This window comes from Ostrea edulis, chromosome 2 (genome assembly GCF_947568905.1).
Source record: "Ostrea edulis chromosome 2, xbOstEdul1.1, whole genome shotgun sequence".
Classification (NCBI taxonomy): Eukaryota; Metazoa; Mollusca; class Bivalvia; order Ostreida; family Ostreidae; genus Ostrea; species Ostrea edulis.
This window is the reverse complement of record NC_079165.1, coordinates 101,644,033-101,670,693: the sequence shown is the minus strand read 5'-3', so window position 1 is coordinate 101,670,693 and position 26,661 is coordinate 101,644,033. Positions and strand designations below refer to the sequence as shown.

At 32.9% G+C, this 26,661-nt stretch overlaps 2 protein-coding genes across 2 annotated transcripts in view; both read right to left on the bottom strand.

Annotated features, from left to right (window-relative positions):
* Nucleotides 1–453: 453 nt before the first annotated feature.
* On the bottom strand, nt 454–5,980 carry LOC125681805 (zinc finger protein 236-like). Its single transcript, XM_048922033.2, has 5 exons — nt 4,799–5,980; nt 1,902–2,314; nt 1,639–1,747; nt 1,319–1,492; nt 454–1,197 (listed from the first exon to the last, which is right to left on the bottom strand). The coding sequence occupies exons 1-5, from the start codon at nt 4,908–4,910 to the stop codon at nt 890–892; spliced, it is 1,116 nt and encodes a 371-aa protein (XP_048777990.2). The 5' UTR covers nt 4,911–5,980; the 3' UTR covers nt 454–889.
* Nucleotides 5,981–15,323: 9,343 nt separating this feature from the next.
* The window catches only part of LOC125682397 (paired mesoderm homeobox protein 2B-like), a 29,643-nt gene continuing 18,305 nt past the window's right edge, over nt 15,324–26,661 (bottom strand). The window contains exons 3-5 of the mRNA XM_048922935.2: nt 18,043–18,236; nt 17,432–17,651; nt 15,324–16,818 (exon numbers count right to left, since the gene is read on the bottom strand). Of these exons, the coding sequence (XP_048778892.1) occupies nt 16,649–16,818; nt 17,432–17,651; nt 18,043–18,236 (584 nt within the window). The 3' untranslated portion in view covers nt 15,324–16,648. The remainder of the gene's footprint in view (nt 16,819–17,431; nt 17,652–18,042; nt 18,237–26,661) is intronic.

Below are 26,661 nucleotides of genomic sequence, written 5' to 3'. Positions count from 1 at the left end.
CTTATCTGGAGACAGATCACAGACTTCACAGGTAATGAGTACAAAAAACGGGTTCTTACTCAATCAATTACAATCCAATACTTAAATAACAGGTTTTATTGCAATCTAATTGCATTTTGTATGACTGGAATTTTACCCATAATTAAAAGGATACTTGATTGAACCCTAAATAAAATAAGCCCATACTCTGAACATTCTGCCTGCAGCCAAGCTTCATGTACCATGTTGACAGAAAAGATTGCAGCAATCTATTTCACAACTTTAAAGGCACCTCCGATCTATCACTCATATCTACGTATTACGCATCTACATATGGTATAATTAAAACACGTTATCGCCATACATCATATAATAATGAATATTACAACAAAATCATAAGATTGTGGCATCTACACAGAACTATTGTTCCTTGTGATGTTCATACGGCGAACAAAAATATAATTCAAACACCCCTTTTTAAGAACGTTTTTTTTTTTTTTTTAATCGAATACCACATAATGAAATACATGTTTATAGCGTGAATGCATAAATATAATCACAGATGATATTGAAAGGTGATGTATATTGCATGTGAGTGGCCCGCCTCTGATATTGCACCGTGTCCTTATGTTATGTTGCTTGAAACTTCCTCTTAGCACTTCATACAATATAAAATATGTAAAAATATATTTATGTAAAACAAACATATATATTCAAATATTAAACAAACACATCTTTTTCAGTATATAATATGCATTTACAACCATGCAAACTTCACTCTCAATACGACATGACCCAGAACCACCTTTAGATTGATCCGGAATCACCTTTTGGTCGGTCAGTATCACCTTTTGTTTGACCCGGAATAACCTTTTATTTGATACAGAACCACCTTTTGGTTGGTTCGGAATCACCTTTTGGTCACTGAAAGGTCCATGATTTCTTCAGAACTGTTGCTGAGTTCAGAAAACTTAAATTGTCTTTTGTCGTAGAATTTGAGAAGAACGGGATTTTGTGGGTGAAAATGTTTTAAGTGGACGAAGTGCTGACTCGGGTCTGAAGTGGTGTGTCCACAGTCCTCGCACACGTACAGCTTATTCCGGCGTTCCTTGTAAGCGTATTGAAACTCGAACCCGTGAACCTTCCGCCCATGGGACTCTAGAGAACAACGCTGTGTGAACGCTTTTCCACATGTGATACACTTGTATGGACGGACCCCTGGACACAGAGAGAGAAAAACGCATGAAATAAATACCAGCAAATTGATTTCAAATATTTGGTTTTATTTTCGCGTGATATTTTGAAAGTTTACTTCAAAGACAAAAATGACGACACTCACCTGTATGTGTCCTTGTGTGTCTCTTGAGATCGAATGTGTCATTGAACCCTTTGCCACATATCGTACAAAGGTACCTCTTGATTTCACTATGACATTTCAGATGACGATTAAGCAACCTCTGCAATGGGAACGACTTGTTGCAGATGTTGCAGGTAAAATCCTGGCCGTTAATAGCTGTAGAAGAGTAAAAGCTAACAGTACACAGAAAGATATGAAGGTGTTTATCGGGTATGTTCTACACTTATAATGTATGTTTAATGTGCATATGATTTTTTTATTGGATAAAGATATATTGATAGAAGGAAATGTTTTATGCTTACTACTTCTGCCTTGAGAACTCAGTATTTTCTGGTCATGAGTATGCGCAATGATAGGGTTTTTCATTCCAAAACCACCGTTGATTAGTTCCACTCCGTGCACCACTGAATGCTAGAATATCAAAGAAAAAGTATTCAAATAATTGATCTAATATTTCTCAAAATGCTATACATTAAAGTAATTGTCAAAATTTGAAAAGAGCGGTTTTTTCTTCATTTTGGATGCAATTATCGCGTGGTATTGACATGTACGGTAATTTGCTTACCTTGAGCAATGAAATGGATGGTTTTATTAAGTTATTATCGCCTTCTAACTGTTCACCATATACAGGTTCCTTTGAAGGATGTATTAGATTTGAGGTTGCACGATTTGGAAACCCTGGGTCGATCATATGAGTCGGGCTCGGAATGAGTGGAGGAGCGACAGGGGACGTTGGAGAACATAGTTCCGGATACCGAAAGGAATGGCAGGGTAGAGGAGACATTAGGTTGTTAAATCCGAAGTTGTCACTTCCTGGAGAGTGTAGCATTAAATTGTACATTTTGTGTTCAAACGGAAGTGGTAAAAATAACGGAGTTTTCGGTATACCCTCTGGTCTCTTCTTTTCATTTTCAGTGGTTTTCTCATCCGAAAGTTTAATGCCTTCTGCGTTCTCAGATTCCTTCACATAAGAATTATCTGAAAAGAAGTCATATAAATCTATGTTAACTAACATAAAAAAAAAATTAAGAATTCAATATCATTTAGTTTTTCTTAGACTGAAGACAATGAAGATTGGCTGAAATGTTTTTGATATCCAAATCATCTGAAAAATATACCATGGCGTCTTGCTAATGTTCGAAGCGGAGTTTAGAAATTTGTAGCTTAAAGGTTAGTGAGTAGGGAATTTGCATGCAGGAGGTTCCGAGCTGTGTCAAGACTAAGACGTTTAACATTTAGGTAGTGACTATTGCTACGCCAAGCGCCCGGCATTTGAAGTGAAAACCGTGGGTCCTTCGGATATGACCTTTAAAAAGGAGGGGGGGGGGGTCACTGCTACGTCCTTGAGCGCACTGCATAGGTACAAAAATGTGGCACACCATCTTCAGCTGGTGATGCCTCTATAGGAGTGAAAAATTCTCGATCGGACGTAAAACAACATACAAACAATTTGAAATAAATAAAACAAACCATAGTTCGGAACATTTTCATTTAAATAAAACTTTATTTTAAAAGGCTTTTAAAATCAATTAACGACCAAAGATTGGATGGAAGCATGCATCAAAGAATTCCGTCCAATATTTCAGTTGATATAAAATCGATCGAAAAAATATTAAAGTTATTTCTTGAATTAAGTAAAATGTTTTTAAAAGATGTATTGTGTGTCGACTGCATTTCCATCCCCACGACTTTTAGTTCTCATGTATCAACATCTCGTATTCAGAAATATTTAGCGAAGCTAGATTATGACGTCGCGGTTTCAACATGACGGCATGATTAAGGTATTCCATGTATAATGAAAGGATAATGAACAGTTTTGAAGGATTTAGATCAACATAAATGTTTATTGTTAAATAATGATGAAAGTGAAGCAGATGAAATTCACATGACTGGTAAATGATTAGAAGCTGACCTTTTTGCACTTAAGACTTTTTGGAAGAGTTATCTGCCCTTTGTAAAATCAAGAAAAATCTAATTTTCTAAAAATGTGTGTGGTCAATGATTAATTTTATTTCATATTTTCACTAAGAGAAAGTGTTTGTAACTTTCTACCAAGAGATTTGTGTGAAAATATAATTTCTTTTTAAAATATTGTAATAAAACATGCTTTTCCCATATACTTCAATGTTAAATCCTAGGTGAAATAAATCAAGCAGTAAACAAAATTTTGAAAATTCCTACGGTGGATTATTTTTATTTGATGAACCCTTCAAAATGATACCATGATTACAAAAATTCCACCATCCATTTATTAGATATGAAATATGGTCATTACACATTGAATACCTTAAATCATATCTCATGACGGGTTGGTATCAATCGTAACTACTCGGCTATTTCCGTAACCACAAATAACCGTGGTTACGGAAAAAGACAAGCGTGATCTGATTGGGGGTGATATCACTCGGAACTCCTCGCACATTGGCGTAGCGGAATCATCCAAGGATTGCCGATTGGGTTGATATTCATTAAGAGGCATCATTTCTAGAGTAACGTTCACTAAGGGGAAACATTTGCAAATGTTAATTTCCAAACAAACAAACAAACAAAAAACAAACAAAAAAACAAAAACAACAACAAAAAACCCAACAAAACTCAAGGAAAGTTTATTTTTGATTTATTTATTTTACTTCTAACTATCTTTTCAAAGAATGTGTACAAGTATGCTATCTTATTAAAAAAAAACTTTCAAACTAATTCTAAAGAAAAGAATGCAAGTTTAGCTTAAAAAAATATTTTTGCGGTTACATTCACGGGTTTTCATTTAATGAAAACCAATAGATAACTCTCCTTTTCCTAAACCACACTCCACCCGCTTGACGAAATCTAATCTCCATAACGTGCTCAATACTTGTAATTTAAATTCCTGGCCAATACACTAGATGGGTATAACGGCCCAGGGCCCGGGGCTATTTACTCTGATTTCTCCATAAACTCTTCCCATTGATACAGAAATTGTGACACGCTGTTTATGTAGGGAGACGTCTCGCGGTTTTGAACGTAAAACGGAAAGAAAGTGTTTCTTTGTAATATACAGAAAGGGCTTTCATTACAATCCTATGAGATTAACTTCCAGGGCATCTTGAAATTTTATCCGCAGTGTATTCTGTATGTACTCTCTCTCTCTCTCTCTCTCTCTCTCTCTCTCTCTCTCTCTCTCTCTCTCTCTCCTACCCTCTAATGAATTTAGAATAGACACAGGAAAACTTATTAATGAAACAAAATGACCTAAATTTTTTAACGTATGTATAAATTTTATAGATTTTTAACTGATATAAATTGTTTTTAATTTTCACATCTCGCATTAGTTTAAACAAACTTTTTTTCAAAGGTTCAAATATAACCTTGGTAAAATACATGTACGGTCTAGTACATATAAAACGTTCGAAGAAATATTGAATAAAATTGAATATAACTGATGATTATTTTCACTGACTTTATATCAAAGTTCAGCTTTCTTACCTTCTTCTTTTAGCTCCTGAATGTGAGAAATTTTATGGTCCAGCTGTGATTCTGGGGCATCCTGAGTAGTCTTTGGTCTGTGCTGACCACGTACTAAAAATGATTTTGGCATGGTCAAACTCAAATTTTCATAATATGAATTCACAAAATTGATTAAAGGTGCAGGGAAAATGTCACATTTGTAGACAATTGCAATATATAACTTGAAAGATGATGTATGAAAAGTGAGAGGGTAACTGTCAAGTTTTATACAGTGTCTGCCCTCGGACCGCCTCCTCGGGTGATGGACGGGTATCCTTCTAACTGTACATCAGTTGTCGCCACGAGATGCGGATCACCGAAAAGTGTCTGACTCAACCACCTGTGACGAGTATGAGGTACTGACTACACCTGTGTTTGTTAAAGATAACTGTGGTCTACCTGTTGTATTTAATTCATGAGAATTATACCGCTCCAAGTTGAAACCTCTAAAAGTATATAACAGTTTTGAGATACTTAAACAATTATTTTGAAAATTAGCGTATTGAAATAAAACTTTATAACTTGAATATTTAATTCAAGTGGTTACAAGTTTCTAAATAAGTTCGTCACATACATGGTTTCATTCAGAGAGCGGGTCTTAAAACTCTGATGAAGACGGGAGATCTTTCGTTCTTTAATAGTAATGTATATTAGATCTTACAGAATAATTTAATTTTCACGCTATTCGATTTCTATTTGCTGTATTTTATTTTATTTTTTAGATATAAGTGAATAAGCCTAAGACTTATTAGTAAGACATTCTTTCATCATCTACCGCGGTAGCGTTCGCTTCGTAACCGGGAGGTCGTGAGTTCGAGCCCGACTTGTACATGTGCCTCTCCTTCTTGTGCAATTTATTCATCAATCTAAGAAACATCGTAGTACATGCTTGGGCAGCAAATGGAAAATATCGGATTTTCTATCTAAACCTGCGAAGACACTAGAAACTTGGATGAGCAAAAAAAAAAAAAAACTGAAAAATTAATGGCAGCTAAAACTGTAGAAAACGCTGTAAAATAATAGAGAGCGAAACAACAAGACAATCTCTCAGTAAGATTTATATAATCTAAATAAAACGGACCTGTGTATCGGACACCGAGGTATGACCTGAAACTGACAACTTACCATCACACCGGAAGTAAAGCAACGATGAACACACGACTTACGGACCAAATTAATCAAGTTCTGAAAAGCCAGATTAGTCGGCCGAGAAACCTAAAAATCTTTAAAAGTTACGGTCTGTGCAACATTGAGACACAGTGGAATTATTTAACCATGTTTAATCGTGCGCGCTGTTAAAGGCTCTTTTGGAGAAATCTCTACCTCCTCTGAATCAACGTCAATACTTTGAATAGCCATTGCTGAGAAATATCGCATTGGTAAGCTTCCTGCACTTCCAATCAGAGACATATGGTCAACATGTGACACTCCGTAAACTTTTAAAATTAAGAGAATTCCTTTCTATTGTTCATGTGATTCGAGTACGAAAGTTTACTTCATAAACTACGAGTAAAGTCAAAAGAGCTATTGTATTGTCTTGGATTCAACAAAAATACACCATCTTGATCATACTTTAAATAAAAGATGTAGCGGTATGAATACAATGTATTTCATCAGATAATTGGTTAACACTCAAAATCGCACCAAAAAGAGGACAAAAATGTTTTTCGTATGTTATGTGAAACACCCTTAAGGAGAGCACCTTTGTAATAAATCCCCATGAAATAAAGTTGAAGCTTATACTCTTGTTTAAATATTTGAATCACAAATATTTAGTTGGAAATTAGTTAAAATCAATAAAAAGCCACTAAATAATTTTAAAAAATCTATGCACTTGTACAATGTACTTTAGGGAGAGATTCCAGAATGCTGGGGGGGGGGGGGGGGGGGGGGGGACTATAGTATCGTACATTCATTTTGGTGTTCGTTGGTTCACCCTTGTGTACAAGACGTAAACTTATTCACCGGTTTTTATGCATGCTACCTCGTAAAATAGGTGCAGGTAGTTTCTTTTCAGTTTCAAGGTTAAATATGAGGTCAAGTTAATTGATGGGTAATTCCATAAGTCCTTGTGTCGGGATTTTTGTTTACAATTTCAGTGACACTTGCATGGCTGATACAGGTACATTGCATAACAAATATCTGTTTTCTGTTAGTTTTTCAAAGTTAGATACATACGGTCAAGGTCACTGGAGATATTACTTTTGACTATATTTTGCATTGCTATTTGATTTGCGGCCCGAGTTCCTATTGGTTGAAGGTCATTGGAGAAAAACGTCCTCAATACCACGTCACAGGAGGCTGTCCTGCCTTGTGGAACCTTCTAAAGACGTAAATTCGATAATTGAACCCAAATACCCCATGACTAGTTTCAGAAAGGCAGTTTACCTTAAACTCAGATATCTCCCAATACTAATTTCAATTTCACTCTCTAATTCATATATATAACAGCGTGGCATTCAATTTTATCTGTTTCTACTGCATTTACCATTTTTACTACACGGTCATACTTTAAAGTTTGCTTTCTAATGTACGACCTTTTCTTAAATCGTGGCTGGGAGTATATAAATCAAAGTCGACTACAAGTAACGAATTAGTGTCACCTGCTAAAACCATTATCAAAATTATACATAGATAAGGTGCTCATATATGCTTTTTAAAGTATTGGATCTCAGATCAGCGAGTTTATTTTTTATTATTCCTTTCATCGTAAGAATGAAAATGACAAGCAATAATACTTCCCTATGAATGTTTATTCCTCCTTATCTGATGAATGATTGACCGTTGTAATTTCTTCAGCATCTCGGATTAGCAGTGCAACTGGACCCTAGCCATTCATTCTGCCTTCCCTTCCCCTGGCAGTCCGACACTTCACGGGGTCAAGTGGCACATAGCAGTAAACAGTAACGGCGGGACCGCTATAACCTCTGATCCTCATCTGATCTCCGACATTGTTCAACAGGGCCGCTAAGTAGGAAGCTCCTTTGTGACACTGTGTTTGTTCATGAGCATTTTCATCTACAATGTCATGGAAAAATATTTTGATAATAAAGCTAATTTTCGTCTTTCCTGTCTGCTTTCACTCATATTTCAGGACACGGTTTCACGATTCCTTTCCAAATGAATAAGTTTACAATGTTGTCGAAAACCGAAACACGTATCTATTGCAATGCTTCATATACATGTATATTTGTAGATATTATATGATTTAAAGAAAATACCTACTGGCATCACTGTAATTCGTAATGAATTTATTCATGAAACTGAAAATGCCCATAGATGGTATGGTATTGTGTTGAGAAACACGTGTTGCCAATTTTACATTTCAAACCATACTGGATTTATCAACGTTTATTTAATGAAGATTTCCAACCTTACATTAGTCCCCCTGTCAATGATAGTCTTATACGTTGTTGATAACCACATACAAAAACTAGCATTGGAGGTTAATTTTCCAAAATAATCAAATATTACGAGCATCAGATTTTTTTTCAATGCACGCGATAATATTGTATTTTATACTTAACGAAAAAATACAACATACAAATTGAAACAGCAATTTCTTATTCAAATTTTGAACTTAAACTTTGCGAGTTGATTTTTGTCGTCAAGATTGTGTAGGATATTCTCGAGAGGGGCGTTAAACAATAATCAATCATATGTCGATTCGTTATAATTATTGTTTAATTAGTGAACTCGAAATAAAAGACACCACAGAGTCCTCCACTTCTGCTTCATACTTAGATATTTTATTGAAAATGGATATTAACGGCAAACTAACAACTCATTTTATGACAAACGGGATAATTTCAGCTTCTCCATCGTCAACTTCCTTCATGTATGTAGCAATATTCTATTATCACCTGTATATGGTGTCTATATCTCAACTGATTCGACACACAAGAGCTTGTTCTGCGTATGGTCAGTTTTTAAATCGAGGCAGGCTACTGACAAACAAGTTGATGGTGCAGGGGTTTCAACAGTCTCGATTGAAGTCAGCATTTCGCAAATTCTATGGTCGTTATAACGTTGGGTCAATTGCTATCTAACACGTTTCATGAATACCGATTGTTAGGCCGTTCTTGGCACACTGATTTTGACTACGGATAACTTCGTTTACCTGATCAGTATATAGGGCTCACGGCGGGTATGACCGGTCAACAGGGGATGCTTACTCTTCCTAGGTACCTGAACCCACCTCTGGTATATCCAGGTGTCCGTGTTTGCCCAACTCTCTATTTTGTATTGCTTATAGGAGTTGTGAGATTGATCACTGTTCGTTATCTGCATACGGGATAGTGTCTGTTTAAGCTCGCAATTTGTACGGAACAATATTAGTTCAACTCTACCTATTGTTTGTTTTAAGTCCAGTCGAGAATTTTCCCTCATATTGAGACGTCATCAGCTGTAGGTGAAATACCACAACTAATAGACCTATGCTTACTGCTTACCACACAGAGCCGTAGCAGTGAGGGTTCTTTAACGTGCCAACTCCTGCAGCGACACTTGCCCTCCGTTTTTAAGGTCATATCCGAAAGATCCGTGATTCCCACTTTCAATTGCCGAGCATTTTGGCGAAGGAGCAATCACTACATATGTTTTACGTCTTAGATTTCTCGAACGAACGTTAAACAAATTATCGAAGCACTCTACAGGTGGAGGCTGTTTTCTCTGTCAATATACACAACCATTTCACAGGTATAGTGGTTGTACAGTGTTTGGTGATAAATATGTTATATTCTTTTTCACGATATATGAAAGTATACTTCATTCTTTTTCAAAAACTTATTTTGAAGTCGTATATGATATATACAGAAATGTGATATTTCTTACTGTTCCTTAGAATTAAGATTTTAAACTGAATGTAGATTTTTAAAAAGACCTCTGAAATACAATAAAGACTGTATAAGATTGTTTTTTTTTAAAGGAATTAAATTAGCCGAGTCACTGTGCCATTATATATATATATATATATATATATATATATATATATATATATATATATATATATATATATTCAAGACAATTTTAATTATTTATTATAAATTTGATATATTTCTTCATTTTATGAACATCAAACCAGAGATAACTTCGGAACACTTTTTAAAAAAAAAAAACAAATGTGTCTTTGAGAAGTATATAGTGAAAAAAAAACCAATAAGACAAACTTATGACCAAGAAGGGTACAAGTCTACCATGCATTTAAAAACATTGAACTTTTCACAAATCCATCAAATATTTTTTACATAGTTTGGCATATTTTCCGAGTTTACAGTTGAATTCTATAAAAAGGCTTTCATGAATAATGTGTTGCTAAAAATTATCTGTCAATCGCAATTTCTATCACATATGTAATTTTAAAAAACTAATTTGTCACTTTTAAAAAATCCACCGAGAGTGTGTCAAGATCGATTGTAAAGATCAGCAAAATACCATTCGGAGACGTTGTATTGTAAATTGTGTAATAATTGAAGCACATAGATAACGACTCGTCCTTCTCTCCAAACAATCAACGTGCTAAGCTGTATCAATTGAGAAGTTAATCTTCTTGTTTAAGACCCATTACCAAACCGCCACTCCGGCTAAATACGATAGGGGAGCAAACTTTGCAGCAACGCCAGGGTTATTGTCGACATACAATGGACAATCATTTGACTAGTATGTCAAATTACAGGTAACACATTCCATTTGTCATTCGAATTGACGTCCCTAATTAGATTTGGATGTTTGCAGTGAAAATTTCAACAAAATGGTCTAACGGAACCGGATGGGATCGGTAGGGGTTTTGTTCATAGGGGCGTGGTGGACACCTCCATTGTTACATGATCGCTTTTCTTCGACAAAAATATTCAGTTTCCAACAATTAAGTTTTAGATAAGAGAGAATTCTATTAATTTTTCTTTCATTTTACTTTTTTTTATTTCGAAAGTTTTCACCCATGTTCAATTTATAATTGGTATTTTAGGGGGAAAGAATTAAATATAAGAAATCATACATGTGCATGTAATAACACTATTGAACACTACATCATGGATATTGCTGACTATCTATTGTGAATATATTTTACACAGGTATAAGACCCTTCAATAACGGTCCTGGTTAGATGAATGTGAAATTGTTAAACTTTTTTCCATGCTATTTAAAATATGTATGGAAAAAATACCAATAAGGAAATTAATATCTTCCATTTCCAAGTAATATATACCCACAGTGCTAGGCTATTGTAACAATTCTTTACATACGGACTAAGGCATGGCCTCGGTCACGTGACTAGAATTTTGACTTTGCAATCAAAGTTCATCTTGTAGATAAGACTATCGAATCTCACACCATTGTGTAATTACATCTTGAATACAATCTTTTTTAAAACTTTGAAAACTAACAAGATGTAACTTTTGTAAGTGATACTAAGATTTTAATACGGTTGCGTGCTGACTTTGGATGCACGTGGCTTACTTTTTTGAAAATAAAAACCGTTATCATTATGCGGAAAGCGGTCATCTCACAATGTGCGGTTTTGAATTTATCACCTTTAAGAGGCCAGAAGATTCTTTTTTAAAGCCTTTAGTTTATCGGGTTGCTTCATCCAGTTCTTTCACAAAGTAGAACAGAAATTGCAGCACGCGATGTTACTACATGGAGATTGTTTTCTTTTCTTTCGATTTTTCAAATGTTGTATTTTCTTTAATGTGAATAATTTAAATACCAGAAATGTTAACGATTTGATGTGTTTCAAACCTTTTTGCCTCTGCACAATGGTCATTGTTATGTGCAATTTGTAGTGTGACGATTTTTTTGTATGATTCAAGTACAGGTTTTTATCGTCACATTATTGTAAATGATGTATCAAAACGTGCTAATCTTTATTATATGTTCTACAATTTTATATTTTGAAACAAAGATTAAACAAATGAAAATTAGTAAATCATATTGATTTTATTCATGCACATGGTAAGGAAGTCTATCACATGTATGTTATTCATATTTCCTGTGTGTATTTGAAATGACTCTTACCTGTCTCGTGTATCTATAGGCGTTATAGGCTGTAGTTCTCTCTCTCTCTCTCTCTCTCTCTCTCTCTCTCTCTCTCTCTCTCTCTCTCTCTGTGTGTGTGTGTGGTTTAATTCTGTATATACAACCCGTGACGCGTTAATAAATAAATTATATACTTACTAATTACTATTGTATCAAAGCACTAAATAACACTTATAATTATAGAATTCAGAATGTTTCTTTCCTTGGAAGAAGATTGATGCATGCAACGTCCTGCTCTCTGGATTGTTAAAATCTTTCGGGTCTTTTCAGGATGTTCTTCAAATATTTCTTCATTTCGTTCCCCGATCTAGTGGTCGTTAAGGGGTTAGTGCGTTTGTTTGCATGGGGGAGCGGTGTTCGATTCTCAACCCTGGTGCCGAATCAAACTTAATGCGTTCAATATAGTGACTGTTCCTTGGACAAATGCCTGATGTCAGAAGTGAAAGTGAAGGGTCTTGGATATGACCTTAAAATGGAGGTCCATATCAAAATAGACATTGGTTAAACAAAGTACCCTCGTGATCTTTCAAGAGCGTCATGCACAGGTCTAAATTAGCACTTTGTATTTAGATATTCAATTCATCAAGTCATTGTAATCATTACATGACTAATCAATCAAAACTGTCTAGGATCTCTCTCTCTCTCTCTCTCTCTCTCTCTCTCTCTCTCTCTCTCTCTCTCTCTATATATATATATATATATATAAGGCATTGTTGTTAATTGAAAAGATATGCAACATGTTCGTTAAATTTCACTCTATCAGCACTCCCGAAAGACTTGATTTGAGGCCAATTATTTCAATATTCCATAGTAATTAAATTATCAAGATTGTTTCCGAGAGAAGTTTTAATTTTCTGCTATGGAAATGGTTTGAAAAATAAAAATACTTCCAATCATTTATGAAAGGAACGATAATGCTTCATTGTCTACTGAGATGAAGTAGTATGACATCCTCGAATCTTCGGGGAAATCATTTTACCAATTATAAAAATCGAGATCGATTGTAACCTAATTACAGCTACGACATCATGATTAAACTGTGATCATCAGACGGGTTCACAGTGCGCCACCTGCCGTCCTAGGCCTGCATCTCGGGTCCACCAGGACCCGGATGATTGAAGTGTTGTTCAAAAACAAGGCGCCTGTTTCTTTTTATACATGTATGTACAATCCTGGCACTACTTTCGAGTCTATTTAGATATGTTTAAACTCTACCAGTATCTGTATGCATATCCACGAAGAACAAAAGGTGTTTTATAGTATTTTCAAGTCTAAAAGTTCTTTCACGTCAAATATTTGAATTTACACCGTGAATAAACACTCCACTTTGGTCGCACGTATTCCTGAACCTGTTCATTTGGAACTCTGTATGAAACAGAACAGATGGTTCATCGTCCTGCAACCTAACAGTAGATGATATATATCCGGTGTATCACAAGACCATTTATGTTTAACCTATAATTAACCGAAGTCATAAAACGGTAAACACGGGGTTTAATGCAAGCAGTAGTTTGCCGTTTGACCCTCTGCGGAGGATCACCAGTTTCGTTTCTCATGCGTTTGCGTAATATTTCATCCGTATTTGTCAAAATCATCTTAAAAGTCACACAGGAAAGATTAAGGGTAGAATTAACTTGTCAGTGGAAATGCCTTGCGATGAATGACAGATTCATGGGTTTGTTTGAAGTATTTTTTAGTATCGCACACCCAGACACACATCCTGATCTTTATCTAATTCAACAATTCCAAATATAGGTAATAACATCAATTCAATCATTTAACCCAGTGTTACTTGAATTTTACAAATGATTGCTTCTTGATGGCGAAAATTAACGTGGATACCCACAAAAATGTTGAAGTGATAAATCTATATCTGACAGAATATACAACTTTTTAAGTGCATATAAAAAAAATTTCAACCCCGTATTTATCTTTTCTTATCTTCTCTAAAAGCACTCTTACAGGGTACAAACCCTGATCGAAGTATTTTGTAATAACGCTTTTAAAATATATTTTCTTTTTTAAATATACATGCTATTCCCTTGATAAGTACCACCCATGGCTGTCCCCGTCGTCCTATTCTAAATATAATAATCTCTTCAGCTGACTCCTATTCTCGTCCAACGAAAAATGTTACTGCCTAGTGCCATGCTTTACAAAAGAACTTACGACCAATACTAAAAATGTTGCATAGTTCTAAAAACTCGTCAACTTCATTGATTTTGTGAAATTACTCAGTATACACTTAAATAAAATTATACATAACTAAATTCTTATTCACATTAAAATTACAAGATATAACAGATTCACAGCAAAAATACAATCTTTGAGATACTAGGCATCACTGAATCCTTGAACCTATTGCAAGTTGTGTCAGGTTTTCAATATTATTCTTGATAAATGCATTTCTGATTATTTTATTTGCTCTAACAGGAGATTTGTGTTCTATGATGAAGGTAATTTCAAAACTTCATTAAAATTATCTTGCCACAGAAGCCCATCTTATATCTAGCAATCACAGGTCTCCAAAATCGCAGATATTTTGAACACTGTATATTTTGTCCGTCATCCCAAAACACATATAAACATTTAGACTAGTTAATGAACATATGGTGGTGAATTATTTCACAAATCCTTTCAATTATCTTATTTTTTTTTTTTTTTTACTTATTTCAAATATTTGATCAATAAAGGAATGTGAAAGTATATGTATCGACTTGATACATATACTTTCACATTCCTTTATTGATCAAATATTCGAAATAAGTAAAAAAAAAAAAAAAACTGAAAGGAAAAGATACCCCGATAGTATGCTATTTTTAAAACATCTTCTCAGTCCACCGTCAACAGCTCTCTTTGCAGACAAACTTCAGATTTAAATCATCTTTATTCAGCCCGATATTTTGTTCTGTCTTTGTAGTAAATGAGCATCCAATCAGCATATAGAAATCTAGTTTAGTCAATTGAATTCATAACTTGTTTTTAGTTGATACGATTTTCACCAAAGCCAAAGTTTTCAGTAGGGCAAAGGTTGATTTTCTCCCCTGAACGTAGTCCACTGTTACTACTTGTTTAAGAAATCACTTCTATAGAGGGAGTGTACCTTTTATGTTGAAATGATAGCAAGAGTTTCTCGTTTGATTGTTGTTTATTTGTATTCTTTATCTTACATCAAAGTTATGAGATGGGAAGGAAATAGTGGAAATGAAGAGAAATACAGAAGTAAAATTTCGGCACCGCTTTACTGCTATATTACGGATCCACTGAGGTATGCATTTGTTATCAGGTGCCATCGCTAACTAAAATGTTATAATTTCTATTTAAACCTTTGAGCATTCTTATGAAACCATTTAAATGTTCAATATATGTCCTTTGATATCTCTTAATTAGGATGAGCTCTGATAAAAAGGAAACCAACTTCATTCGTTTAAATGCGCCTTGACATAACATCAGACATATTTTATGAGACGTAGTGGGAGAAATAAGAACATTTAATATGTTTTCACATTTTTATTGCATTTTATTACAAATGAATGTGAAATAACAGAACTTTATTATATTTCATATAAATGAAAATACAGAGATTGAGAGAAATATGTTGTGTTGGGCTCCCTCAATTACTGCCACTAAGAATGAATGAAATCAGATTTTTAAAAAAAACGTACATAAATATATATATACATATACTATTAAAAAAAAATAAAAATCTATTTTCACATGTTAAACAGACTGAATATGGAAAAGATTTTTTTCTCTCTCAGTAAATCAGAACTATTCCTACCATCAGTAAACCAAAGGATTACTTCCCTTAGGAAAATAAAGAAAAACCCGTTTAGTTTCTGCGCATTTTATGAATAGATTTGTATTTACAGTGTAATACTAATGCAGTAGGTGCCCATCAGAACATGTGTGTACATTTGCATGCTAATACTGTAGGTTGTGAAAGACTCGTCACCACTTATAAAATGTCTTATTTTTAATTACCCATCAATTATATGCGAAAGATTAAAAAAAAAATCTCGGTGTATTGTTTATTTTAACACTTTTTGAAACGTATTGCTCATATGAATCATTGGGAATACATCGCGATCAATAAATCAGTTTTGATTTATTATACCTGAATAAATGATCGCGACACTTCTGAAATCACACGGACTATTTTTTGTGTAATGATTTGTGCTGAATATCAATCCTCCACATATACAACATACACGTAAATACACATTTAATTCAGTGTCATTCATGGTTGTGCAATGTTTAAAATAGTTCCTGTAATGTGGAAGTATGGGAAACTGATAGACAAACATCTTCATTCCTTGAACATAACGCTAGATTTATCTACAATGAAAAATTCACTTAAATAAACTCACACAATACTGAAAATCACTCATCACATGATACAAAAACCAGGACCTAAAATTTCACTCATCACACAATACAAGAAATTTGTACATAAATGTTTCACTCATCACATAGTACTGGACATTAGTACATAAATTTTCACTCATCACACAATACAAGAAATCAGTACACAAAATGTTTCACTCATCACACAATATAAGAAATCAGTACACAAAATATTTCGTCATGAGTTCTGTTACATTAGAATAAATCTTTTTAACTTTACAGATATATTTGATAAGTGCTCTTAAAACTGGAGTGAATCAAAATGAAAACAAGAACTTCTCGGTTAAAGGGAAGACGCTGACGCAATGGCTCCCTCCAGTCAGGAAATTCCTGTGTATGTAAATCGTATGTTGCCGATGATTCAAAAGTTATATCTCTGTACTAGTATTAGAATATCCCCCCTGCCAGAGACACGCCTTTTTCCAGAGACGAGGTATGATGAAATTCATGTCCATGAGAGTTTAGAACGCTGGAGTAGGGTCCCGGAAGTGACGTTGTGTTGGAGAGAGAAGGTGTCACTTTACCGCTTGATACATTGGAACTCCATTTTGATCCTTCTGTGATTCAAGGTTTGTAAGGAAAAAAATGTAACAATTATAACACACTAAATTTTTCATGCATTCTCATTTTCATAGTAAATATGTGAACTTAATTATTTGGATATTGGAATACCTTGTCGACAATTAAATATGAATGAACCGAAACAAAAGCATTACTCCTTTTTCATACACCTATAGTTTTATTTATTCTATTTTATCTGACATAAACAAATGTGGTCACTTTAATTGATTAGTTTGTAATTCTAATGTATCGGTGTGGCATGCTTAAAATTTGGCAAAATTGATTAACAAGAATTACCGACTAAGTAAAACAAAATTATCATAGATCGAGTTTGAAGAAGTGAGTTTTTAAACCATTTTTGTTTGTACTTTCATACGGTGAAGTGTGGTTGTAAAATGCTGATTTTACAATTTTACAATTTACATATTGTAGTTTTGCAATTAACTACATGTACCATCCATTAGATATAAAATTTACGATCTAACGATAAATGTACACATATTTTTGGAGATGAATTAATATTATAAATCCTTGTCGGTAACATTATAACGGCTATAAGGAAACTGTTTGTCAATAAGAAATACATAAAAATGTCTATTGTTATCTCACCTTGGACGTCCTCGGACTTGATGACCTTGTCTTTGCAGGTGTTGTTGTTGTTATTGTTGTTGTTGTTGCTGGAGTTGGTGGTCGTATTGTTGCTGTTGTTGCTTCCACTAGTGTTGCTTGGCTCCTGTTTCACGGAGGAAGTGGTCTGGCTCTGTTGTTGCTGCTGCTGTTTTGCTCTTTCCATTTTTCTGAACTTTGCTCGACGATTTTGAAACCAGACCTAAATTCAAGAATGTTTGATATCTATTCTATAACTTGAAATATTGGCAAATAATGTTTGTAGAATCGTAAATATATCTAATGTTTACAGTGACAAATAATGTTTGTAGAATCGTAAATATATCTAATGTTTACAGTGACAAATAATGTTTGTAGAATCGTAAATATATCTAATGTTTACAGTGACAAATAATGTTTGTAGAATCGTAAATATATCTAATGTTTACAGTGACAAATTGGAGGATGTTGGGTTTTTTTCATAGACTATTCGAGACTAGTTGCAGAATCGGCAAAACATACACCGGTGTCAGACGTACATCGCTGTATGAAAACAACTCTGTAACAAATGACTGATGTAAAGCCTATCTCTGTTCACAGAAGCCTGTCTGTACCTGCACTCGGGCCTCGGTCAAGTCTGTTTTCATGGCAATCTCCTCCCTAGTGTAGATGTCGGGGTAGTGAGTTTCGGCAAAGGCTTTCTCTAGTTCCTTAAGTTGTGCACTGGTAAATGTTGTCCTGATACGGCGCTGTTTGCGTTTCTCTGGACTTATGCCAGCTTCATGCTGGTACATCTTATACGACAACCCTAAAAGTCAAAGAATATCTTATATTCACTTCATAATCTCTCTAACTTCATAATCTCGATTATATTCCTATGGGCTTATATCAGCTTCATGTTGGTACATGAAAAATGAAGATAAAGAACAGTGATTAATCTCATTACTCCTATAAGCAGTACAAAATAGAGAGTTGGGCAAACACGGACCCCTGGATATACCAGAGGTGAAATCAGGTGCCTAGGAGGAGTAAGCATCCCCTGTCGACCGGTCACATCCGCCGTGAGCCTTATATCTTGATCAGGTAAACGAAGTTATCCGTAGTCAAAATTAATGTGCCAAGAACGGCCTAACAATCGGTATGAAACAAGTCAGATACATGAAGTATTTGACCCAATAATAGATTTATTGGCAAAAAGGATTGTTATAACGACCATAGATTTTGCGAAATGCTGACTTTAAACGAGACTGTTGAAACCCCTGCTCCATCAACTTGTTTGTCAGTAGCCTATCTCGATTTAAAAACTGATCATACACAGAACAAGCTCTTGCGTATCAAATCAGTTTGGAGATATAAACACCATATGCAGGTGATAATGGAATATTGCTACATAAATATGGGAATTAAGTTGATGGAAAAGCTTAAATCATCCCGTTTATCATAAAGTTGAGTTGTTAGTTTGCTGTTAATATCTATTTTCAATAAAACAATCAAGTATGAAGCAGACGTGGACGACTCTGTGATGCCTTTTATTTCGAGTTCACATGGATATATATATATATCGAATCGAAATATGAATGGAAATTAGCATTGTTAATAGATAAAACGTCGTCGATATATCTAAATGTATTGAAGGACACAACAGGAGATTTTTTTCTTCTCATGTAGAAGTTTTTAATAAATTCTGCTATATATGAATATTAATATAGGGTTATTGAACTTATATTGGTGAATATTGGCACGAGTTGGCTGTGAAAATGCACGAACTTGCGAGCGTATTTTGACAGCCAACGAATGCCAATATTCACCTATATAAGTTCCATAACCCTTGTATTATATAGCTAAAGTATTTAGTTGTGAAATTATATCCCTTTTCACTCAAAATGCTCTAAAATAGAAGAGAATTCGTCAATATTGGCATCTAAGTTGAAGGAATACAATATCAGCATGCATTTCTTAACTATTCAATATTCAACCCGTCATTAATGCATGAAGCAAACTGATTTTGTAAATGGGGACATCATAATTCATGTACAGTAAAACATTTTGCTTAAGTAAATATCAAATACCGGCTCTGTCAGATTCAGAGGACCGTCGTCTGCCATTTTGGGTTGTTTACGTCGTTAGGTAGCAGGGGACAGTTTCGCACTATAGGCCCGTTCAACTTTTTCAAAAAATGGAAATACCCCATATTTGAAGTGATATTACATGTGTTAAAATGTATACAATAATTTTAGGATGCATGTCAAATGTAGCTGAGTGCTTAATAAAAATGTTGATATACAACATGTAGGTGTCACCATGATTCCTAGCATATAGAAACTAAACTAAGACACGTGGTCAGTTGCTGAAGAAATTCCGGTGAAAACATGAAGGGTCCAGCAAAACGTCTGTAGCTGTGAGGGAAGGTGGATGGCCCCATATGAGAGGTAGATTTTTGAGAAGGGCAGATACATGTAGGGTTCTTGATTGTGCACAGTGTCTAAATCTCCATGTTTGGTACTGTGATGGTGTGGGGGTGGTGCGGATTAGCCCAAATGAGTGAAAATCAAAGCAAAAAAGGGGAACCTGTTCAGAGCATGTTTTGTGCACCAGCACCAGTGTTTATAGATTACATGTAATTTAGGGTCATAATTTATTAACTACACTAATATGAAATACAAGTATTGACATAAAAGGGAAATATGATTTTTCATTAGCCTGTCATAATCTGACTTTGGTGTATACCCCCTATCCACATGTTTCAAAACCAAAGAAACTGTCCCCTGCCACCTTAAGGTAGCAGGGGACAGTTTCGCACTATAGGCCCGGTCAACTTTTTCAAAAAATGGAATTACCCCGTATTTGAAGTGATATTACATGTGTAAAAATGTATACAATAATTTTAGGATGCATGTCAAATGTAGCTGAGTGCTTAGTAAAAATGTTGATATACAACATGTAGGTGTCACCATGATTCCTAGCATATAGATGGGTGCAAATACGAAACTAAGACACGTGGTCAGTTGCTGAAGAAATTCCGGTGAAAACATGCAGGGTCTAGCAAAAGGTCTGTAGCTGTGAGGGAAGGTGGATGGCCCCATATGAGAGGTAGATTTTTGAGAAGGGCAGATAGGGTTCTTGATTGTGCACAGTGTCTAAATCCCCATGTTTGGTACTGTGATGGTGTGGGGGTGGTGCAGATTAGCCCAAATGAGGGAAAATCAAAGCAAAAAAGGGGAACCTCCTCAGAGCATGTTTTGTGCACCAGCACCAGTATTTATAGATTACATGTAATTTAGGGTCATAATTTATTAACTACACTAATATGAAATACAAGTATGGACATAAAAGGGAAATATGATTTTTCATTAGTCTGTCATAATCTGACTTTGGTGTATACCCCCTATCCACATGTTTCAAAACCAAAGAAACTGTCCCCTGCCACCTAAGGTAATGTCAATATTGAACACTCATACTTAGAATGTTTCGGGCGCATACAATTTACGCAATGCAAAGTTAGCGTTCAATAAATTCTCAGGATATTGAACGCTAACATTCTCTAGATTTTACGCAGATTTTATAATAGACTAATTATTAGCTATATAATAAAAAACCTTGTACGATAATTCTAAAAGTCAAATATTGTCATATGTTAACTTCATAATCTCTATTATATTTCTATGGGTTAATATCAGCTTCCTGCTGGTATAACTTATACGGCAACCTTAAAAGTCAAACATTATTTATGTTAACTTTTAAAACTAGAAATAACATTGCTGTTGATTAAGATTAGAGTTGGGGTGGATGGATCACTCAGTTTGATACACTATAAATGTTATTATGTGATGTCTGTGTGATACACTATAAATGTTATTATGTGATGTCTGTGTGATACACTATAAATGTTATTATGTAATATCTGTGTGATACACTATAAATGTTATTATGTTATGTCTGTGTGATACACTATAAATGTTATTATGTTATGTCTGTATGATACACTATAAATGTTATTATGTGATGTCTATGTGATACACTATAAATGTTATTATGTTATGTCTGTGTGATACACTATAAATGTTATCATGTGATGTCTGTGTGATACACTATAAATGTTATTATGTGATGTCTGTGTGATACACTATAAATGTTATTATGTGATGTCTGTGTGATACACTATAAATGTTATTATGTGATGTCTGTGTGATACACTATAAATGTTATTATGTAATATCTGTGTGATACACTATAAATGTTATTATGTGATGTCTGTGTGATACACTATAAATGTTATTATGTGATGTCTGTGTGATACACTATAAATGTTATTATGTGATGTCTGTGTGATACACTATAAATGTTATTATGTGATGTCTGTGTGATACACTATAAATGTTATTATGTGATGTCTGTGTGATACACTATAAATGTTATTATATGATGTCTGTGTGATACACTATAAATGTTATTATGTTATGTCTGTATAATACACTATAAATGTTATTATGTGATGTCTGTGTGATACACTATAAATGTTATTATGTGATGTCTGTGTGATACACTATAAATGTTATTATGTGATGTCTATGTGATACACTATAAATGTTATTATGTTATGTCTGTGTGATACACTATAAATGTTATTATGTTATGTCTGTGTGATACACTATAAATGTTATTATGTAATATCTGTGTGATACACTATAAATGTTATTATGTAATATCTGTGTGATACACTATAAATGTTATTATGTAATGTCTGTGTGATACACTATAAATGTTATTATGTGATGTCTGTGTGATACACTATAAATGTTATTATGTTAAGCCTGTATAATACACTATAAATGTTATTATGTAATATCTGTGTGATACACTATAAATGTTATTATGTGATGTCTGTATGATACACTATAAATGTTATTATGTAATGTCTGTGTGATACACTATAAATGTTATTATGTGATGTCTGTGTGATACACTATAAATGTTATTATGTGATGTCTGTGTGATACACTATAAATGTTATTATGTGATGTCTGTGTGATACACTATAAATGTTATTATGTGATGTCTGTGTGATACACTATAAATGTTATTATGTGATGTCTGTGTGATACACTATAAATGTTATTATGTGATGTCTGTGTGATACACTATAAATGTTATTATGTGATGTCTGTGTGATACACTATAAATGTTATTATGTAATGTCTGTGTGATACACTATAAATGTTATTATATGATGTCTGTGTGATACACTATAAATGTTATTATGTGATGTCTGTGTGATACACTATAAATGTTATTATGTGATGTCTGTGTGATACACTATAAATGTTATTATGTAATATCTGTATGATACACTATAAATGTTATTATGTGATATCTCTGTGATACACTATAAATATTATTATGTGATGTCTATATGATACACTATAAATGTTATTATGTAATATCTGTGTGATACACTATAAATGTTATTATGTAATGTCTGTGTGATACACTATAAATGTTATTATGTGATGTCTGTGTGATACACTATAAATGTTATTATGTTAAGCCTGTATAATACACTATAAATGTTATTATGTAATATCTGTGTGATACACTATAAATGTTATTATGTAATATCTGTGTGATACACTATAAATGTTATTATGTGATGTCTGTGTGATACACTATAAATGTTATTATGTAATGTCTGTGTGATACACTATAAATGTTATTATGTGATGTCTGTGTGATACACTATAAATGTTATTATGTTAAGCCTGTATAATACACTATAAATGTTATTATGTAATATCTGTGTGATACACTATAAATGTTATTATGTAATATCTGTGTGATACACTATAAATGTTATTATGTAATATCTGTGTGATACACTATAAATGTTATTATGTAATATCTGTGTGATACACTATAAATGTTATTATGTAATGTCTGTGTGATACACTATAAATGTTATTATGTGATGTCTGTGTGATACACTATAAATGTTATTATGTGATGTCTGTGTGATACACTATAAATGTTATTATGTGATGTCTGTGTGATACACTATAAATGTTATTATGTAATGTCTGTGTGATACACTATAAATGTTATTATATGATGTCTGTGTGATACACTATAAATGTTATTATGTAATGTCTGTGTGATACACTATAAATGTTATTATGTGATGTCTGTGTGATACACTATAAATGTTATTATGTTAAGCCTGTATAATACACTATAAATGTTATTATGTGATGTCTATGTGATACACTATAAATGTTATTATGTAATGTCTGTGTGATACACTATAAATGTTATTATGTGATGTCTGTGTGATACACTATAAATGTTATTATGTAATGTCTGTGTGATACACTATAAATGTTATTATGTAATGTCTGTGTGATACACTATAAATGTTATTATGTTATGTCTATGTGATACACTATAAATGTTATTATGTAATGTCTGTGTGATACACTATAAATGTTATTATGTGATGTCTGTGTGATACACTATAAATGTTATTATGTAATGTCTGTGTGATACACTATAAATGTTATTATGTGATGTCTGTGTGATACACTATAAATGTTATTATGTGATGTCTATGTGATACACTATAAATGTTATTATGTTATGTCTATGTGATACACTATAAATGTTATTATGTTATGTCTATGTGATACACTATAAATGTTATTATGTAATGTCTGTGTGATACACTATAAATGTTATTATGTGATGTCTGTGTGATACACTATAAATGTTATTATGTTATGTCTGTGTGATACACTATCAATGTTATTATGTGATGTCTGTGTGATACACTATCAATGTTATTATGTGATGTCTGTGTGATACACTATCAATGTTATTATGTGATGTCTATGTGATACACTATAAATGTTATTATATGATGTCTGTGTGATACACTATAAATGTTATTATGTAATATCTGTATGATACACTATAAATGTTATTATGTGATATCTCTGTGATACACTATAAATATTATTATGTGATGTCTATATGATACACTATAAATGTTATTATGTAATATCTGTGTGATACACTATAAATGTTATTATGTAATGTCTGTGTGATACACTATAAATGTTATTATGTGATGTCTGTGTGATACACTATAAATGTTATTATGTGATGTCTATGTGATACACTATAAATGTTATTATGTTATGTCTGTGTGATACACTATAAATGTTATTATGTTATGTCTGTGTGATACACTATAAATGTTATTATGTAATATCTGTGTGATACACTATAAATGTTATTATGTAATATCTGTGTGATACACTATAAATGTTATTATGTAATGTCTGTGTGATACACTATAAATGTTATTATGTGATGTCTGTGTGATACACTATAAATGTTATTATGTTAAGCCTGTATAATACACTATAAATGTTATTATGTAATATCTGTGTGATACACTATAAATGTTATTATGTAATATCTGTGTGATACACTATAAATGTTATTATGTGATGTCTGTATGATACACTATAAATGTTATTATGTAATGTCTGTGTGATACACTATAAATGTTATTATGTGATGTCTGTGTGATACACTATAAATGTTATTATGTGATGTCTGTGTGATACACTATAAATGTTATTATGTTATGTCTGTGTGATACACTATAAATGTTATTATGTGATGTCTGTGTGATACACTATAAATGTTATTATGTGATGTCTGTGTGATACACTATAAATGTTATTATGTGATGTCTGTGTGATACACTATAAATGTTATTATGTGATGTCTGTGTGATACACTATAAATGTTATTATGTAATGTCTGTGTGATACACTATAAATGTTATTATATGATGTCTGTGTGATACACTATAAATGTTATTATGTGATGTCTGTGTGATACACTATAAATGTTATTATGTGATGTCTGTGTGATACACTATAAATGTTATTATGTGATGTCTGTATGATACACTATAAATGTTATTATGTGATATCTCTGTGATACACTATAAATATTATTATGTGATGTCTATATGATACACTATAAATGTTATTATGTAATATCTGTGTGATACACTATAAATGTTATTATGTAATGTCTGTGTGATACACTATAAATGTTATTATGTGATGTCTGTGTGATACACTATAAATGTTATTATGTTAAGCCTGTATAATACACTATAAATGTTATTATGTAATATCTGTGTGATACACTATAAATGTTATTATGTAATATCTGTGTGATACACTATAAATGTTATTATGTGATGTCTGTGTGATACACTATAAATGTTATTATGTAATGTCTGTGTGATACACTATAAATGTTATTATGTGATGTCTGTGTGATACACTATAAATGTTATTATGTTAAGCCTGTATAATACACTATAAATGTTATTATGTAATATCTGTGTGATACACTATAAATGTTATTATGTAATATCTGTGTGATACACTATAAATGTTATTATGTAATATCTGTGTGATACACTATAAATGTTATTATGTAATATCTGTGTGATACACTATAAATGTTATTATGTAATGTCTGTGTGATACACTATAAATGTTATTATGTGATGTCTGTGTGATACACTATAAATGTTATTATGTGATGTCTGTGTGATACACTATAAATGTTATTATGTGATGTCTGTGTGATACACTATAAATGTTATTATGTGATGTCTGTGTGATACACTATAAATGTTATTATGTGATGTCTATGTGATACACTATAAATGTTATTATGTGATGTCTGTGTGATACACTATAAATGTTATTATGTAATGTCTGTGTGATACACTATAAATGTTATTATGTGATATCTCTGTGATACACTATAAATATTATTATGTGATGTCTATGTGATACACTATAAATGTTATTATGTTATGTCTGTGTGATACACTATAAATGTTATTATGTGATGTCTGTCTGATACAGTATAATGTCAAAACTTTCTTTTTTGTATTGTATTTGATTTTATTACTACAAAGCCATGTGTAATATAAAAAGTATTCCTACTGTTCTATAGAGTAAGAACGATAACTGTTCCGACATAATTCTTGTTGCATAAATATTCCGTAGGTGTACGTAGGCCTATATAATGTTTCTTATGAAGTGGAATCTAAGTAAGGATTATAGGTTAAAACTGAGAATATTGTGATGACCGGAATCGGCATTGATGAAGTTTTAATCGGAAATCCCCTAGGAAACAGTTTG

Excerpts from the sequence above, each read along its gene's own strand:
- LOC125681805 (XM_048922033.2), bottom strand. The coding sequence starts at position 4,910 with ATGCCAAAATCATTTTTAGTACGTGGTCAGCACAGACCAAAGACTACT. Across the intron at positions 2,315-4,798 it reads TCAGGAGCTAAAAGAAGAAG|ATAATTCTTATGTGAAGGAA; the intron begins GTAAGAAAGCTG and ends ACTTCTTTTCAG. Across the intron at positions 1,198-1,318 it reads ACACACAAGGACACATACAG|GGGTCCGTCCATACAAGTGT; the intron begins GTGAGTGTCGTC and ends CTCTGTGTCCAG.